Genomic DNA, 20,119 nt, shown 5'->3' on the forward strand with positions numbered 1-20,119 from the left:
TTGCTGTTTCCAGCCCAGCTTCCCAAAGGATTTGTCTCTCCCGGCAGCACAGACAGGGTCCCCGAGGCAGCGCAGACCCTCCCCGCGGGGGGCTGTGGTGCGTGTGCAATGCCAGGGCACATCCGAACCCTCCCCTGCGGCGGCACGCAGGTGCAAGTTTCTCCGCAGAGGCGAGCAACTTGCCTGTCGCTTCCCCGGCCTGCAGTCCCCGATGGCCGCCGGAGAGGCAGAAGAGCGGCCGCGCCCCCCCCTCCGACGCGCCCAGCTTACCCCGGGGCCGATCTCCGTCGGATCTGCCGGCGTGGGTCGCTTCCGGGGGGGGAAGGCGGCGGCGCAGCCCCGATAGCATCTCCAGGGCACGGCGGGATGTAGATTTGCAAGTTTCTCATTTGTGTCTACACAGAATCATAGAACATTTAAGTTGGAAAGACCCACATAACTTACAGGAACAAAGTTTCCTAGGAAAGTGTGAAATGTTGAGTGAAATGACATCATTATCAAAATGCTAAAAAATAAAATTACTGCAATTAATATAATTTAATTATGAAGATTCACAGTGATTGAGTGTGGTGACAATCTGCCCAAGGAACTATTCTCCCTTGTTTAAAAGAAAAGTCAGGTAATTCATCCAGTAGCAAAATTACAGATGAGAGATCTACAAGATGAGGAACTAAGAGGTGACAGAATGAGCAATTTAATTCTTTTATCATTTTTCATACTTCTCTTTTCTTTCTGCGTTTTCTCAGGTAACAGCTTGAACCCAGCTCAGCATCACACCCAGATAAGCAGCCCCGCTGATCCTTAAAGGCTGTGTGTTTGTTCATCACACTTCCCAGCACTTTTTACCTTGAAAAATAATTACAATGGAGGACAATAACACCCTGTTTGAAACCTGGCTTTAAATAGGTCGAGTTGCAGCGCAACTGGTCTGACCTGGTCCGTGTTATCTCAGATGAAGCACGCCTGACAGAAGGAGATCTCTTTTGGCACCAGCCAACAGTCACAGACAGAGCTGGGAACCTGCATTGTGGAGCAGTGCTGGGGTAAGGATCCTTCCACCATGTGCCCTTGAAGGGCAGGTGCAGTACTGTCCTCCTTCATTCCAGACTCCTCAAAATGCTTCTGCAAGGCTTGCCACGAGCAGTGAGAGGTGGACCCTAAGTACTTGGTCTGAGCTGTGTCACAGTAAAACAGGACACATTGGAGCCAAGAACACCTAAGGAACTGAAATAAGGTTTATCATGGTAAGGTGTGGGGTATTTGGTGAGTGGCTGCACGGGGAGGAGATGGAAGCAGGACTTGCTTGAACCTGCAATAGGTTTCACAGGGATGAACTCTTTGCTCCTAACATTGTGTTGTGGACTTCAAGGGACTGGGAGTACTGATCAGGAAAGAGATTCAGGGTTCTGCCTGTGCAAGGCTCGTTGGATGATCTGGGCACAGCATTAGAGTTTATAAGAATTATCTTCTTTGAAGATAAGTTACTAGTGGTAGTAGCGAGACTACACTTAAAAGACTTTCTCTATATCTTCTTGAAGTAAATGGTGGGTTCCATTTACTCTGGTGCTTACCTATCAGCTGTGATTAGGTAATCAGGCATATGATGGCTGATAAGCATACATGGCTGATAGCAATGATAAAAATGAGTTTCCAACACTATCCCTATAATTTAAAAATACAAATTAATTAAGGTTGTTCTTTTTTAAATACAATCATTGAATGGCAGTTCTATGAGTAACTTTTCTATTAAATCCTAGGACAAACTTTGCTCTGTAAAAATATGTTGTTGCAAATGCTCTAAGAACTTAATTTACTTGCCCATAAATTGCAGCTCTAGAGAAAAAAAACATTTCCTGTTTGTCCAGGTCAGGAAGACTATCTTTAAGGATGTTTACAGGATACCCTGCATATGCAAAATCTCCATGACAAACAGAAATAATTCCAAAGTTATTTTCTTGAAACCTTCCTATCTTTAAAGAAGTGTTGCTTCTTTTGGATCCAACTCAGTGAATGACTGAAGTACCCCTATGGCCACTGTGACTTGGTTTTGTTTGCTTGGTTTTGTTTTGTTTTTTTTTTTAAGGAAACCCTTAGGTGAATTCCAGATTCTAATTTCAGTTATGTTTGAATTGTGCTCTTATTCACTTTAGATGTTTGCAGTGTGGATCACTACTCTTTTTCTTCTCAATGCAGCCAGAGGTGAGACACATGGTTGATAAATATATAAATAGTAAAAGTTGTTATGTGCAGCTTACACTAGAATATCTATATTGTAGAAAAAGGATGTTCTTTGGGATGGATTTCATATACTCCATCGCTAGGACCACTGAGTTATGTCATGTCTTTTGCACATTTAAGCCATTTCTTTTTAAGTCTGTAAAGGTTTCTGCAGCTTTCTAACAAAATGGGAATTTGGAAGGTATTTTTATATTTAAATTGATAATGAAATTCTTCCAGAACATTTTCCCCTACCCACCCTCAACCCACACCAGCATTCATGGTAGCTACCACCCTGGTAATTAGAGCCAGGCACTTACTCTTCACAGCACTCTGCAGAGAACAAGAAAATAGTCTTTGTCCAAAACACCTCTTTACCAATAGGAAGGAATAGTTTCAACAGGGACAGACACACGGAACAAAAAGAAACAAAAAGACTCAAAAGTCCAAAAGTTTGCGAATATCAGAGAAAAGACACCTGTGAAAATGCCTGAGTCACTTGTGGACTCCTATCCGCAGCTCCACAATTAAATCCTTTTTTTCTTTAGTTGCATTTCCAGTTTATATTGTTCTACCCCTGCATTTCCTACAGATTAAGTCACGGTCTGGTGGACTATGAGCCTGTCCTAGGTAACAACAGTTTCTCATTGTTTCCAGTGTCTTTTTAATAGCAATAAAAATTATTTGGGATTTCACAACTGTTGTGCTGCAACAATGTGTAAGGATGACAATTAATTGCAACACCCACATGTCATATTTCCATCGTTACTGTATTAAAACTGCAACAGAAATTGGGAAACTGGTCTTTAAGGCACAGACCTCACTTCCTGAGGCTGTGCTTTGCTTTCAGCTTCCACTCAAATTCCACTTTATTGCTTCTACTAAAATCTTATGGTGATTAAAAAAAAAAAGGGAGCTGTTTAATGTACGTTGTGGAGCAACCAGAGGTATCTGTTTTAATGTTTTGGGCGTCTTTTACATCTTCCTGAATTGTTGCACAAGCAATAACAATTTAGATAATCCCTAGAGCATTATGACTGATTTCAAGGACTACTCTGTGCTGGCAGCAAAAGCTGGTTTATTCTGTGGATCAAGATTTTATTGTCTTTTTCTGAGGGCTGGTAACAATATGTTTGACCATACACATCCTACGTTCTCCTGAGTTCATCAAGCTGAGCTCTAGGCTATGTTTGGAGCAGGAATCACTCTTGAAGTTCAAATCCTTGCTACAGAGCACAAACAAGTCCCTTAACGAAAAATGCACACAAGTGCCACCTTGATCTGAATCACCCATTTTCTGCTTCACTGGTATAAACACTCTCCAGGCAGCTTCTTGAACAGAACCTGTTACGTTCACAGAACACTAACATTTTATTTTGTGTACACCAGGAGGGGAAGTTTGCTACAAGAGGCTTGGATGCTTTACAGATAGCCCCCCTTGGGCTGGGATCCCAGGAAGACAACTGGCAGGCTTGCCCAGCTCTCCAGAAGATGTGAACACAAACTTCCTTCTTTACACTAGAGACAACATGATGAAATATCAAGTAAGAAACTGCTTTGTTTTTAAACACTGACAGTACATGCAAAAAATTATAGGGATAGTTTCTTTTCTCCTTTTCTTTCTTTTATTCTGTATTTTTGCTCATAAGTCTCCCAGGAGAAGGCTCAATTTTATTAGACACATAATAATAATAATTTTCTTCCATCTTTTTCTTTTTCCTCATTTCAGCTCTCTGATGAGAGTCATCTGAGAAATTCTGGATATATTTTATAGGCTTCTCTACAGTAAGAAAATGGCCCAAATACAGTTTCAGGTTTAGCATTCTAAAGCTAGAGGTAGGGAAGGCAGTAGAAAAGAAAAACTCAATTTTGGCTCCTGCATTTCCACAGATTAAAAACGTGTTTCAGGCCCATATACACGACTCAGGAATGTTGTTCATAGGCGTGATTACTGGGTCCTCTGAAGGGCATACAATTAGTCTCAGAGGCTCTGCTTATGTGGTTGCCAACACTGAGCCCTAAGAGTAGATAGTTAAGAGCAAAGACCAGAAGAGAAAATATGTATATTCACCAGAAAAGGTCAGGAAAATAGGGTGAAAAATTAAAGGAAGGCTTAGAAAGGAAAACAGGAGGCTAAAGACAAACTGGAGAAAGTGAAATCATATGTGGAAAGAGAAGGAAATAACCAAAACCAGAATGAAATGGGTATGGACAAAGAAAACAAACAAACGTTAAAACTTTTTTTTTTTTTTACTGGGACTGAGGGAAAATAGATGCTAAAAGGATAAAGAAAAAGACTTGATAAGACATAGCGTGGAGAAAGCTTGAAGAACTGAACCAGGTTATCCCTCTTGAAGACACATCAGGCGGGAAAATATAGAGACAGCAGACTCTGGAGCTCTATGGAAAAAATGGAAAAAGGTGAAGTTATCAACAACATTTGAAAACTTGTGGACTGTGACACAGTGACAGATGGAAGTAGTGTAAAGGAGTCTGTAGGACTGTTTAGGACACATCAAATGGGAATGTACTGAAAGCCACAAGCAGTGTGTCAGCCCTTTCCTCTGGAATCAGCAAGTACTGGAAAAAGCTCACAGCAGGATGCTTGAGGTGTTGGAGATGTCTGGGCTGGGCCGGGTTTAACATGATGCAGGTTTTTGGAGCTATAGACTAATCTGGTGAAAGGTAAGAAATGACCACCACAGAGTGTGAAGAGCAAGAAAAAATAAAGCAAATACATATGAAGGGAGGGAGGGCAATTTGGTGGTGTTGTTGGCTTACATTACATGAAAAAGGCTTAATAGTGGTTTTTTATAAAAATGGCAGTCATAAACAGTAAAGGTGTTTATGATTTCTCCTCAATAAACCCCAAAATACCTATAGTCTTTGACTTTGTAAACCTGGTGGGCTTTCTCATAAAATATAAATGAGCTTAACAATGAAGGTCTTATCTTCAAAGGAAAAAGAAAGAAAAATAGGTATAGTTTCAAAGTCAACCACATAATACCTGTCAGAAGATGCTGTCTTTGCATTTCTATGTTTGATAAAATCTTGTACTTAATGGCAGTGTTGTACCAGCATATCTCAAAGCATTGTGTAGGGATGCCCATATTATTAGTTCAATTAACTAGAGGAAGTGAATAATTTGTTGAAGTGATTAGCTGATTCCCCCTAGAAAGTCAGTGAGGAACAAGACTCATCTCTTCAGAGTCCACAATTATGCCTTAACCATTGGGGTTTTATCAAAATGTACACTGAGATGGAGCAGTCACATCCTTTTTGTGTTGTTTGTTGCTTGTTTGGTTTCTTTGACACAGAAAATTTCAGCTACAAATCCTTCAACTATCAAAGCTTCGAATTTCCGAACACACAGGAAAACTCGCTTCATTATACACGGCCACCTTGCCGGAGCAGATCTCCCCTGGATAACAAGTATGTGCAGGGTACGTATGACTTTCGTCTGACAGTCATTTTACTTGTATTTGAAAGTCCAAATATCCACATCTTAAAAAGTGGCTTAAAACTCCCATGTAAAATTTACACCTCTGTTCTCTTGTTAATTCAGAGAAGGGGAATGAAACTTAGAATGATACCCAGTTCCACATGACCACCCCCTTGTTCCTAGCTATGAGTATAGTGCACTTCAGCCTTCTGCTGAACGCCCTTTTGCTGCATTCACCTCCACAGGGAAAGCTGTAATTAACTGATTTTTCAATTCCTTGCTAATAATAAGGGTGGAAAGAAAAGAGTGATTTTTCTCACCTCAGGAAAAAGGTCAAAATTAAGGTTTCAGTTTGATTGAGACATTTGATCTAATAAAACCTGCTTTGTTCAGCAGATTGGTTTTCTTTTACTCGGGCACATTTTAAAAATGAACTTGTTTCAGAATAAAAAAAAAAATCAGAAAGTTCCACTGGCAGAAGTGTATAAATGAAAGATTTTGGTTAGAACTTATGAACTTTGAGGCCGAACAGTTCAAGCAGGTGCACACGAATTTGAGAATCCTTTTAGATGATCCAAACATAACAAATTTGAGGAACAGATCTTGGGCAATAAAAAAGAAGTCATACTATCCTCTTTTGGTAACTGGGGTACTGTCATTAAGAGAAGTTGGTACCCTAAATCCAACCAAGGCATCTGGAATGGAAAACAGAACTGAAGAAAGATTCTGTGTCCTTATACAGTGCTCAGATCACTGGCTCCACTCTGCCTCCTTGTGTTGATTTTCAGCATCAGTAGGAATTAATATACTAAAGGTGTCTTCATCAGTTGCATAAACAAAACTTGGTTTTTTCTATAGTTAAACAAAATATACTTGTTTATGTTATATATATCCTTAAGGACCTGCTACAATTGCAATTAATACCGTTTTTCTTCTTGTCTCCCCTTCTCTTGTTTCCCACCAGTTCATGTTTCACACTGAAGATGTGAATTGCATTTTGACCGACTGGAGAGGCGGCTCCAGTGGTTTGTACACTGACGCGGTTAACAACGTCCGCATTGTGGGGGCTGAGCTGGAGTATCTGGTGAACTTTCTCGAGGTAGAAGTATCTATGGAATGTGAAAACTATAGTCTGTATGGTAAAGCTCATGTTCAGAGTGGCACCTTTAGGTTTGTGTCAATAGAGCCAGGAAACACAGAGGTAGTTGGTAACATAGCTGAAAGTGTCATTAAAAGGCTCTAATCTCGCACAAATGGAAATACCTGCTTTAGCACCAGACCACAGATAAGCATGTCCCTGGAGGCTTACAGGCCATAGTTGCTGAAAGTTTGTACTGGATGAACTTTTTACTGGATAAGAGATCAGATTGGAGACTGTCTAACAAAACCGGTAGGTCAAGAGTGGTAATTGAGGACCAATATGATTAAATATCCCTCTACGGGTCACACATACTGCCTCCTGCAGGAACTGAATTGCAGCAGAGAGAACTGACTCTCCTGCAGCTTCCAACATCAGGCTTCCCCTGTTGAAGCTCAGCTGAGCCTGGCACACCAGCAGCATTCCAGGCATGGTCCTCCCCATCCTTAAGGACCTGCGTGGTGGAGCATATCCATGACAGGATGGACACTAGATTCACACAGATGGTATGTCCTGACAAAGGCAGAGCTCCTTTACCACAGACTCCTATCCTGAACAGACAGACATTTTCAGGGGTGAGGCAATGGAGTCATTCATCTTTTGGAAAAGCAATCAGTGCAAATGTAGGGACTTATGTGCAGAAATTCCATCATCCTTCATTTCTATCATAAGGGCCAGTTCCTTACAGAGGTGTGGTATGAGAGAGGTGGGGTGAGTGGGGAATTGCTTCTCTTTAAGTAGAGATCCCATTGCCCATAACTATAACTTTCCACATAATACACCTGCCTCCATCACCCACTGCTCTATCCATGTCCTGGCACTGCATGGGGCCATGCTGCAGTTTAACAGACTTGTATTCCCACACTGCTTTTTAAGTTTCCATACATCTTCACAGAAGGACTATGGCTACTCTCCTGCCAATATCCATTTCATCGGCCACAGTCTTGGAGCACACGTTGCTGGGGAGGCAGGGAGAAGGAAACCTGGCATTGGAAGAATTACAGGTACTGAAGTGATTCTTGATGATGGAACTTTATATTTTCATGAAACTGAAGAATTGCTGCTCATTTATAACACACAATACAGACTGCAGTGCGCTGATTTGTCATAAACAACAGTGACCAGCCAACAGGACGTCACACAGGTCATAGGATAAGCCATTCCTGTGGAACACCAGCATTTCACATATCAACATTTAAAGCTCTGAGGAAGGCTCAACCGCAACAGACCAAAAAGGCATAACTGCCCTGACTGGAGCTAAGTAGAGGTCACTTTTCACAGGTCACAGGGAAAAAAGACTTTCAATAGGCCCCAGGGAGCACTTGGTTACGATTTGTAATGATATAAAGAATAGGAAGAGAATGCTGTATTATATGTGGAATAACAGACCTGTAAAACACTAGCAACTCGTTGTCATACTTGGTTTTAAAAACCCACTCTAACATGACTTTTCAGCAGTTCAGAAGTTTGAAAATCTGAAATGAAAAATTAAACCCCCTAGATAAGATGGTATTAAACCCCAGCAGGATAAGATGGTAAATAGCCTTGGACATCACCCTGATAATGAAGAAAGCTGTTAGTCACACAGCCACACACAAAGAGACACAGTATCCCGACACACTCACACATCGCTTTTTTTAAAGACTCACCATTTTCTGCTTTCCTTCTCCTCCAGTCAGTTCTTTTCTCTGCACAGACATTGGTTTGTCTGAGCCATGTACACAATAAGCAGTTCACATAAGCAGTTCAGGGAAACTGGGATCAGAGATGTATTTTCTTTATCTCCGAGGGAACCTCACTGACACTGAAGGGGTACCATTTTCAACTAAGACCTTTTGGATTTGTGGCCAAAAAAATTTTCTTAAACAAATCTACATGCTCAGAGTAACATATCAAGATTTCATGTTTTTGCTAACATCCAAAAAAACCCCAAACCAAAACCCAACAAACCTCTTCTTATAACATTTTCCCTTAAAAGTAAGCCAAGCAGCCATCAGCATTTTACAGTGCTGCAATGTCTCCAATCCCCTTTCTATTAAAACCTTACTGTTTTGCTGGCTGTGAACCACAAAATGGGTTTTTACATGTGGAGTAAAGGCAGAAATGTAATGACATATAGTATACACACCCTGTATGTGATGATATACATATAGTAGTATTTACTCAATCAGATGTATCTCCATTCGTTTAGGTTTGGATCCAGCTGGGCCTCTTTTCCAATATACTCCCACAATGGTTAGGCTGGATCCTTCAGATGCAAAATTTGTTGATATAATTCATACTCATGCTGGTCATCTTTTCTTTGACTTTGGTAAGTTTTCACCCAAAGGCTGACATGGGCACATGGGTTGGCCACAGTGTACCTGAGAGTGATTGGCCTGGACTCATTGTGCGTTTCAGCTCCAGGGATTCTTCAGACTTGTGGCCACCTGGATTTTTACCCAAATGGTGGGAAGAAGATGCCAGGATGCCACCAGTTTCATGTACCTCCTGCAACTCGGAATGTCAATGACCTTATGAGAGGTAAATGTATTTTAAAGAAGTAATACCTCATTGTAAGCTACAGTTAGAAATAAAGACTAGGATAAGGTAAAGCCTTTTGAATGTATATGTTATTTATGTAGCTCGGATTTGGGGGAGGGAGACAATACTCAAAAATGGAACATTTAAAGCTGCCTCTGAAATACCGTCAAATTTTCTTTTATACTAACCAATGCAAATTCCAGATGGAAACTTCAGTTAAAGCATGAAAAATTGTTCATCACAAGCTTTATAAGAGCCTGCCACTGTGCTGACAGATTGATCTCAGTGGGAATTCCACACATGAAGGACTGGTAAAATTTCATTTAAGGCTAATCCAAAAATTAGTATTTTAAAATCTGAGCTTCCCTTCTCCCTTGAAAGACATCACTCCCACTATTACTGGGACTCACCATGCCATTAAGCTTTAGTATCTTCAAAGGAAACAGCTCAAGGTTAGAAATATAAAAGATAATAAAATGACTGTTCCATTAGTAATTCATGTTCTTCAAAGAAAGCTGGGCAGTTAATCAGAATTACCCTGGGATCCAGTACAATAGATCCACAAAATCCTGTCTTCTGATCCTAACCTACAGAAATGAGAACATCTGTTATTCACAGCTGAATGTTTTGAAATCCCTATCATTAGTTAAATAATGCTTTCAAAAATACTCTGTCTCAGAACTGGTCGAGAACTGAGTAACAAAGAGAACTGAAAGCTGGCTGGGCACAGTCATTTGGAACCAAAACACTTTCCAATTGGACTGCATAAAAATGTCTGAATTTTCAGCACAAATAAATATTTTCAAGAGACATTTCACACAGACTGTTTGCAATGTCTTGTCATGAAGGAGAAACAGCTCTACTGAACATGAGCAGATGGAATTTGTTGTTCATGCAGATCATAAAAATAGAGACAGCCTTAACTCGTGCCTCTTGGTTAAACCTTGCATTGTGCATCTCTGTTCTGTTTGGTAATATTTACATTTATGTAGTGCTTTTATGTATGAAGTGCTTTAGAAATAATATTTAGTAATTTTTTTTCTACAGTTTTGTCATAGTTTGAGATAGCCCCAAAATCCAATTCCCTAGCTCCATTCCCCCTCCCACATCTCAACCTAATGTGAGATGGGTTTTTCCAGACAAAACACACCAGACTCAAAGTGGGGGAAAGGGAATATGTTACAATGACTGTACAAATAAATACCACATCACATTATACACACGATCACAAACTATCTCTACCATGACATATGTATTTACACTGATCAGATCTCTTCTCCCCTCCAAATAAAAGTCTAGGAGGGAAAGAAGGACAGATCCCTTCCAGTCCTTAAGCAGCAGCATCTTCTAAGGCAGCAGTCTGTCTGTCTTCTCCACATGCAGCAGCTGATAGCTGGCTTTCTGCCAGCACTCACGAGGGAGGTATTCAAGCCTCTCTCGGCCCCATCGCCTCCAACCGAGGGGTCTTCCGTGGGCTTCGTAACCCCAGACAAGGTCGTATCACCACGTCATATCACGAAGACACAGGGGGGTCTTTGTGATGGTCTGGTATCTCCAGGAGACTCAGCTCCTTGCAGGGCCTCTGTGCCCTGTCTCTCAGGCTGCCACCTTGGCAGCAGTGTGAGGGGGGAAGCCAAGGTCAACTCCCCCCGCATTCCATCTGGCCGTCCCGGTCCAGCTCTGGGACGTCTTTTGAGCTTCTCAGCTCCTCTCTCTCTCCGGTGCTGCATGTCTAAAACTCTTCTCCTTAATAGGAGTCCATCTCCCTCTTTTTTCAGAGGGATCTCAAAGGAGTTTTGGGGGGGGTCTATTATCAGTCTTACCCCCAGAACTCTGTCTCTCAGCTGCTGGCTCTCTCTCTCTCTCTCTCTCCCTTTCCAAGAGTCTTCTCTGCGGTGTTGCATGTTGTTTCTGCTGCTCCTCCGGTTCAGGTTCTTATCTGTCCTGGCTCTCTGCCACCGTTTCTCTGGTCAGTGCCGGCTGCTACTCTGCGCCCATGGAGAAAACATCTCCCGGCATACTACAGGCACTTAGTCCAGTCTAGCACTGTTCCAAGTCTTTGCAGTCCCCCCAGCCAGGGCTGGGAGGCCCCAGAGGCCCCAAGGGGCTCAGAGCCCCTACCTCGTGGCTCTACAACATGGCCACCTCTCTACAACAACCAAACTACAACTCATCTCTTCCAGTGAGATTGTGGGATGTTGACATTTTTGCAGGAGCGCCCATTGGGCAGAATTTCAAAACTTCCAGGGGTTTCCACCCTTTGGGGTCTACCACTTCTCTTAGCCTCTGGAGGAAAACAAGGTTCAAACCACGACAAGTTTTTAATGCAGTAGGGAGAGTATAGCTGTTAAGTGAAGTTGGCGCTAACACAAATTAAGCCAACTGTAAGAGCTGAGGGTTTTAAAGTACAAACCCTTCCGAATTAAAGAAGGAGCTATAAAGAAAAGATATTCAGGAAGCCTTGACAGTGCAGATTATTATCAAGAAAAACATACAAGTACTTTTCAGAAGGGGTTTGGTGTGGTTTTTTTCTTTCCTTATGCAAAGAACAATGTGTCAATTGGTCAACACCAACTGGTATATCTTTAAGATGCACAAATATTGATAGTAGGGGTAGTTCTGATTTCACTGTAAACTGTGCCAGCTTGCAATTACTTCAGTGCCTCCAAGACTTCTCCTGTGACTAGGTGAGCCCCCACCATACGCTGAAGCAGAACAGTGCATATTTTTATACAACCAACCTAACTTCAGTATATTGTATTTTGATGAAGGAGAGACTTCAGCGTCAATGAATGCAACACTTTTTACAAGGGATCTGTAAACACAACCCAAACAGCATTTTCTCCTTTTCTTACTGGCTGCTTATAAATTTCACTCCGATGGGAAAATGTACTTGTTTTAAATAGTTCTGACAAAATTGAGAACACACTGCCATACATTTGGCTTTTCAGAGAATTTAACAGAATCTCTATTAAATGACTACAGATTTTCTAGAGGTTAAAAACACTGAAAACCACTAAATTTAAAATAATTACTACAATTACCTTTAATTCTAGAAATTAGTGGAAACTGTGGTTTTACAAAATACCACATTGTGATAACTAAGCATATGAAAACTACTTCATAGTAACTACTGTTTGCCTTACAAAACCTAAGCTATGAATTCTTTCAGTCTTTGAAATATCAAAAGGAAATTCTCCTAAATCCTCCTTGTTTCTCATGCTAAAGTAAAAGCAGCTGAGTCCCCATACAGGATGGGAGGCTGCACGAGGTCCACCTTGGTGCATGTCCACCTCTGGTAGAACCTACTTCTTTCCCATCAAAAAAATATATATGTAGGCATAAATACACTTTTTTACTCCAAAACCAAATAATTCACCCTTTGAAGGTCTTTTAATTATCCCTTTTTTTCTTCCTCCTGAGATTTCACTCTTTGTGCAAATGCTTTTGAGAAAAAGAGACCAACAAATGTTGCTTTGGCATGGACTTTATGTCAGTGAATAGCTTCAATTGTTTTTCACCTGTTGTTTGGGTTTTTCTCCTCAGCATATAGAGCTATTGGATGTGGGCATAAAAGAAGTCTCCGGTATTATGCTGAGAGTATTATCACTCCAAGTGGATTTGTTGGGTATCAGTGTGAAACATACCGAGATTTTGTATTGGTAAGTATTGGGTTTATATTTATCTGAGGAATTATAGTCCTGCCTTTCTTCTCTTAATAATTTCTGGGACAACTTCTACATTCAGAATCATGGGACTGTGCAGAACCACTGACTACCTTCATCCAGACCACACTCAAAACCAGGCAAATTTAAAAGCAGCAAACTTTAAAAAAAAAATCTATAATAAAAAAGGACATAAAATATAAACATCTAAAACCATTACAAAGGGAGAGATGAAGAGGTAAGAGGATAATGGGAAAAAGTGGCTGGGCTCACCTTTTGGGTAGGTCAGCAGCAAGGGCCCCTCTGGCTCAAGGAAGTCCATCTAAACCTGATGGAGCCCATCATGAAAAGGACAGCCCCTAGATTTCAGAAAAGCTTCACTGTCTAAAAAATAAACATCCCCAATCTGTAGGGCAGGGGGGATATTTATCCAGCCCAGCATCGCTTACACAGCTCTCAGGCAGTGCAGAAACAGGGCAGCATGATGTCCTGGTGGTTCATATCTAATGGAATTGGGCTTTATTGAACCACTTCTGGCAATGCAACTGAGGACTGGCCAAGGAGGAGGACACGTCTGATTTTTTTCCATCTACTCCCACAGGATTTACTACAATAAGGCAAAAAATGTTGTTACTGTTTGTATCAATGCTGCCACGTAACTTGAAAGTTTGATATAATTCAGGACTTGAAAACCTCAACCCTGTGCAATTTAGTAATGTAAGGGAAATGGGTTTTTTTAATTTCATGATAGATAAGTGGTGATGATGATCATTTAGCTTTTTAGCCATCAAATGCACAAATAGCCAAATATCCACAAATATCAGTTCCAAACAGAACCTCCCATATATCAAAACTGAACTATGTAAATATAAAAATGCTGTTTTTCCCAACTACAATAATCTACTTTCATGCTCATCTTTTTTCTCTCTTCTTCCTTTTTTTTTTAATGGATGTCAAGCTCCTGATCTGATTGTCTGATCTATGTAATAGATTAATTTCATCGAGGCTCTGCATGGGAATAAAGGCTGTAGAGCAGACAGAACAAATTCCAAAGTGAGAGTCTAAGTTCAGTATTTCTAAACTTAAATGTTTTTACTGTAAGAGTGAGATATCCAGCCAGATCTCCTTTGAAATATGGTGTCATGGTTTGAGATAGCCCCAAAATTCAATTCCCTAGCTCTATTCCCCCTCCCACATCTCAACCTAATGTGAGATGGGTTTTTCCATTTTCACATTATACACACGATGACAAACTATCTCTACCATGACATATGTATTTACACTGATCAGATCTCTTCTCCCCTCCAAATAAAAGTCCAGTAGGGAAAGAAGGACAGATCCCTTCCAGTCCTTAAGCAGCAGCATCTTCTGAGGCAGCAGTCTGTCTGTCTTCTCCACATGCAGCAGCTGATAGCTGGCTTTCTGCCAGCATCCACGAGGGAGGTATCCAACCTCTCTCGGCCCCATCGCCTCCAACCGAGGGGTCTTCCGTGGGCTTCGTAACCCCAGACAAGGTCGTATCACCACGTCATATCACGAAGACACAGGGGGGTCTTCGTGATGGTCTGGTATCTCCAGGAGACTCAGCTCCTTGCAGGGCCTCTGTGCCCTGCCTTCAGGCTGCCACCGTGGCAGCAGTGTGAGGGGGGAGCCAAGGTCAACTCCCCCCGCATTCCATCTGGCTATCCCGGTCCGTCTTTTGGGCTTCTCAGCTCCTCTCTCTCTCTGGTGCTGCATGTCTAAAACTCTTCTCCTTAATAGGAGTCCATCTCCCTCTTTTCTCAGAGGGATCTCAAAGGAGTTTTGGGGGGCTGGTACAGTCTTACCCCCAGAACTCTGTCTCTCAGGCTGCTGGCTCTCTTTCTCCCAGCTCTGTTTTCCAGGAGTCTTCTCTGTGGTGCTGCATGTTTCTGTTGCTTCTTGGTCTTATCTCTGGCTCTCTGCCACCGTTTCTCTGGTCAGTGCCGGCTGCTGCTCTGCGCCCATGGAGAAAACATCTCCCGGCATAACTACAGGCACTTAGTCCAGTCTAGCACTGTTTCAAGTCTTTGCAGTCCCCCCCAGCCAGGGCTGGGGGGCCCAGAGGCCCCAAGGGGCTCAGAGCCCCTACCTCGTGGCTCTACAACATGGCCACCTCTCCTACAACAACCAAACTACAACTCATCTCTTCCAGTGAGCTTGTGGGATGTTGACATTTTTGCAGGAGCGCCCATTGGGCAGAACTTCAAAACTTCCAGGGGTTTCCACCCCTTGGGGTCTACCACTTTCCTTAGACTCTGGGGGAAAGCAAGATCCAAACCACTACATATGGTTACCCATCCTATCTATCACTAGCAGAAAACCTTTCAATGGACCCTGTAAAAGATGAATATATTACCCGTATTTTACAGATCAGGTAGTAAGGCACAACATGCATTAAGGTATTTACTTATGGTCTCTGCAGAACCACGAGGAATTACGCCAGATTTTCAACCTGTTTCTCTCTGATTTCCAACCAGACAAAATAACCTGACTGACCATTTCAACTCCTTTTTCCACCACACAGATAAATACTGAAGATATGATCTCAATTGAGAAGCAAGTACCTTTTCGAAAAAAAGGCTGGGAAAAAGCTGAAATATGCTAATTTCTTAAGCTTTAAGAAGTGAGATTAAAACAGAAAATGTCTGGTAATGCACAGTGTTATTTTCCCCCCAGGGAGACTGTTTCCCATGTCCAAAGGAAGGATGCCCACTGATGGGTCATTATGCTGAGAAGTTTTTACATAAAACTGAAAAAGAACAGCAAAAAGTTTATTTAAACACAGGGGCTTCCTCTCCTTATGCTCGTAAGTGCTCATTTTGGGTGGTGTATTCTAAAGTGGCAATTAATTATGTGTGAAAAAGGGCCTTACACATCTGCAGAGAGCTGCTGGAGTTAATGAGTGGCACTCATTAACTAACACATCTAGAATTTCAGGAGTGTTAGGAACATGCAGTACCATCATTATTTGGGAAAGCTGAGATAATTGTGGAAATATATCAATGATGCTCACCTTTCAGTTAAACTTGGTTATTACATCATAGCTTAAAAATTCTGTACAGCTGAAGGTGGGAGGAATGTTATGCTGGAAGTGCATAATTTCAAATAGGAAACTGTTACAATTTTTTTATTGACAAAAATTTATTAAAATTGGAGCATTTCAGAATAGTTTCATAAAGCTCATCAGGTCAAAATGGCAGGGAGTAATAAGAAGTACAGGTTTAATTGGGATTAATGTAGAAGCAGACACAGAACTGGGAAAAAAGAAAATTAATAAATAAATTGTAATTCATCGCAGGTGATCAACTTCGAGGCCAACGAATGACAGAGAGCCTTTGAGGTTTTTATTCACTAGACACTAAAATATGAAAGCAAAAGTAAGAATAAACAAAATCTTATATTACACCTTCATAAGAGCAAAAAGTAAAAAAGTTATAGAGAAGCATGCTATTTCTCCAGTCTGAATGAATACAGTGATTTCAACATTTGCAAGCTGTTGAGTTTATAGTAATTATAGCCTGAAAGACAAATATAACCTTATGAATTGGGGGAAGAGATTCTTCTTTGAATAGCCTGAATTAAAGCCAGTACAAAAACTTCCCAACCCTAGTTGCTTGAAATCAATATAAGCTGTTGCATCCAAGGCCCTTCTTCTGCCTTAGACAGGCACAAGTGATGATATGATCTGAAAGCTTTTGGGCTGTGACAGATACAAGAAAACCCCTAAACACTCTGTCTATATCAGAATCATCCTGGGAAAACAGAAGGTTTTGTTTAATATATCTTTACCACAGCAGTCCAGTGGGCCTCACCGCACAGCTGAGAGTTTACATGCTACCCGTGCAACCGCTCATAAATGTAAGAAATCACAAAATTAACAGTGAGGCCAAGTGGAAGAGCAAAGTACAGTATTGACCATGACAGATTAAATACTCAGCAGATTCAGGAGGATGGCAAAGACTGGAGCAGTGATTTTAGACCACTTTCAAGAAATTAAAACTACCAGAATCGCACAGAACATTTTCCTTAAAAAAAAAAAAATCACGTTTTTTTGCTTATAAGCACATTTGTGCAATCCTTTCCTTTCCCCGAAAGACATTGAAACACACAAGAAATTTTGCCATTAAGAAAGAAATCTCCTTACAACCGTGATTGATTTGATTTTGCTTTCAAAGGCTGGAGAAAAGAGATACACGTCAAAGTATGTGCAACAGAAGTCACAAAGGGGAATATAGATGTCGCCTTGACTGGAACTAATGGGATCAGGAAAAAATATACAATTGACAAGTGAGTTTAATATGACTGTTGAAAAAATGGCTCTATCTTTGTTGTCATATTGAATATATACACAGCTATTTTTACATGCTTCATCTTGTTCTATTATGGTCTGTGATGTACACTAGTAATAAAAGTAGCTGGTAAGTGGTTGAAGTTCCCTGTGCTACAGATTGTGGTAAAAATCTATCTGCGGGTCTCTCTTGCTCTGTATTTTCTTTTGTTTTCTGGAGTTGATGGTTAGCATGGCAAATTGGGCAAGAGCAAAAAGCTCTGTGACTACTGCTGGACTCAAACATGATTTAGCGTTCTCTGAGAGGACAAAGAGCTGCGTGATGTACAGTCATTTAATTACCCGCTCCTCTGGGGAGTATTTGAGTAAGAAAATTGCAGCTTTCTTATGAACCGTGCTGAAATACGGATTCCTGTCTACTCCCCCTGGATTTTTCTAGTAAATGTGAATTTAAACCTCAATAAAAAGACCCTGGGCAAAAACACAGCTTCAAATTGTAAAACCAACCTCCTCTGTGTTTGAAAACAGCACCATTACTGATCTGTACCAGGAGTACTTTTGGTTATAAATACACAACTGCAGCAATACACGTACAAGTAATTTCTAGGTTAATGTAATGTGTGCTCTGTTACAGTGAACAGTGATGCCACAGAAGGCACAAATTTAAACTGTGATTTTCAATTTTCTTCATGGTTGAGAGCAACCAGAAACACTGACAGAACATTTTGACTTGGATTTATGTGAAGATAGATCTTATTTCCCAAAAATAACTTACGGAATAAACCATGGCAATAACTGACAAAGAATGTGCTGAATAATGTAGTGTTTTCATCCTGAAAGGCACAGGAATTTAAGCAGCTGTGTAATTTGCATACGTATATAAATCCCTCTGAGTAGCTATCTCCTCCTTGGGTACTAACAAGACTATATATCAGGTTGACAGACTAAACCTGTCTTGGGATCCACGATCACCTCCTTATGTAAGCAGGAATGTTGTTTCCTGTGCTTTCTTAAGTAAGATTAATATTGAGACTTTGTGTCCTTCACCAATCTGCCTAGCTGGTATCTTCACCACAGACTTATGTCAAAGGGGGGAAAAAATGACATTTAGTCCTCAGAACTTCCTCCAGTTATTCAGGATAAATAATTTTGGGAGAGATGAGGTAGACTCAGCACCGCCACAATAGCTTCAGGGAAGCCAAATAATTGCAGTACTGATGTGGAGGAAGAAATCAACCAAAATGCCAATGTCAAGGATACATTCTTTTCTAATTCTTACAAAAAGGATTGAGTGAAAAGTGCATAATATATATATATATGCTACATGGCTTGAATGACTAGTTAGCAGAGAGTAGGCATTTGTTGTTTCTGGACCTGAGACATGATCTGCTACTGCTAGAGCTGGAAGCCTCAGATCTGTGTGATCTGGTTTTGCATCAAGAGTCCTGTATGTTCCCCAAGGAATATATACTCTAAGAACGTGCCTTAAGCTAAAATTTTGCCTGACTTCTCTGATTTGTAACTCTCTAAAAAAAAATAATAAAATTATAACACTGGTATTCAAAGCTCAACTCAAGCATCCCACAGCTCATCTTCCTTTCTGCCTGTACTGTGGTGGTTTTTCCCCCTCATTTTTATAGAACACCAAGCATCACTTCTGTGCTTTTCTTTTGGCAGGGGAACTTTCAAACCAGGCAACACATACTTGAACTATATTGATACAGAAATTTCTGGGAACATTTCAAAAGTTGAGTTTCTCTGGAAAAAGCATCTGGGTCATGTAGACAGGGGCTGCATGGGAGCTGAAGAAGTCACAATAATATCTGGGGAAAATGGAAATAGGTAAGTCACAATCTAATGATCTGTGGGTGAGAAGGGATAGAGGTGGGAAGAGAACAACAACCAACCAGCCAAGAGAAAAAAAGAAAAGGGAAAAAAAATACAAAGGAAAAAAATACACAAAACACCTTTGCATGGTATTGTGTTCCTTAAAGCAAGTGGGTAAATAAGAGCCTAATTTCATGGCAGTACCTGGGTCTTTCATGGACTGCAGTTATTTCCACAGCTCAGCACTGCAGTGAGACCTTTCCAAAAATCAGAGATATCAAATCTGAAATTCAGAGGGGGGCTGTAGCCCTGCACTGGTAAGAAATGTAGGAGTTTTTCTCCTAAATTACAGTTTCATGTGCCTACATCCAGCACATCAGAAACACCTCTGCAGAGTACAACACCCTTACTTGCCTGGGCAGGGTGCCCTCGGCTGACTCCAGCCTCAGCCCATGGACCTGGCACCCACTGGCATCTGCAGGACATCAGACACACTTTTGTAGCACAGAGCACACCTCTTGGTTAGTTTTAACCAAAATTAATCCAGCTGAGGCATCCACACTACTCTGTCATGTAAACCCAAGTGTGGTAAGTGGGGGAAATGGAGTGAGCAATTCCCTTCAGAAACATGCTCCTGTCCCAAATTAAAATGCTAATGGAGTGTGGGCAAAAAGGCAAACACATCCTAAAATTTAATAATTAGTCACTAACTAGTCATTCTTTAAAAAAAAATATTTTCATAACACACACTTTATGTTCTCAGTCTACTGGAACTCGTGCTTTGACCTGCCGTGAAGGGAAGAGGATTTCTACTGATTTTGTTAGGCTGCTGCTAAGAAAATGGCCCACGTACTGAAAAATATTTCCTTAAACTCTTTCCCCCTTGGCAGGTCTGTGTTCTGTGGGTGTGGGACTGTGCAGCCGAGCATGTGGCAAGCCCTGGCACTCTGCTGAGGCTCAGCCAGGAATGCCATGCTTGTCCACTGTGGCAACACTCA

The 20,119-nt window shown here is 41.2% G+C and overlaps 1 protein-coding gene across 1 annotated transcript; it reads left to right on the forward strand.

Moving 5' to 3' along the window:
- Positions 1 to 412: 412 nt before the first annotated feature.
- Positions 413 to 19,140, forward strand: LOC127476554 (pancreatic lipase-related protein 2-like). The gene is made up of 12 exons (XM_051799568.1): positions 413 to 1,244; positions 2,151 to 2,199; positions 3,607 to 3,761; positions 5,535 to 5,660; positions 6,624 to 6,758; positions 7,693 to 7,801; positions 8,989 to 9,108; positions 9,198 to 9,320; positions 12,867 to 12,982; positions 15,683 to 15,812; positions 17,182 to 17,293; positions 18,972 to 19,140. The coding sequence occupies exons 1-12, from the start codon at positions 1,242 to 1,244 to the stop codon at positions 19,138 to 19,140; spliced, it is 1,347 nt and encodes a 448-aa protein (XP_051655528.1). The 5' UTR covers positions 413 to 1,241.
- Positions 19,141 to 20,119: the final 979 nt, after the last annotated feature.

Source organism: Manacus candei, unplaced genomic scaffold (genome assembly GCF_025592945.1).
Source record: "Manacus candei isolate 608988 ecotype Guabito, Panama unplaced genomic scaffold, ASM2559294v1 h1tg000050l, whole genome shotgun sequence".
Classification (NCBI taxonomy): Eukaryota; Metazoa; Chordata; class Aves; order Passeriformes; family Pipridae; genus Manacus; species Manacus candei.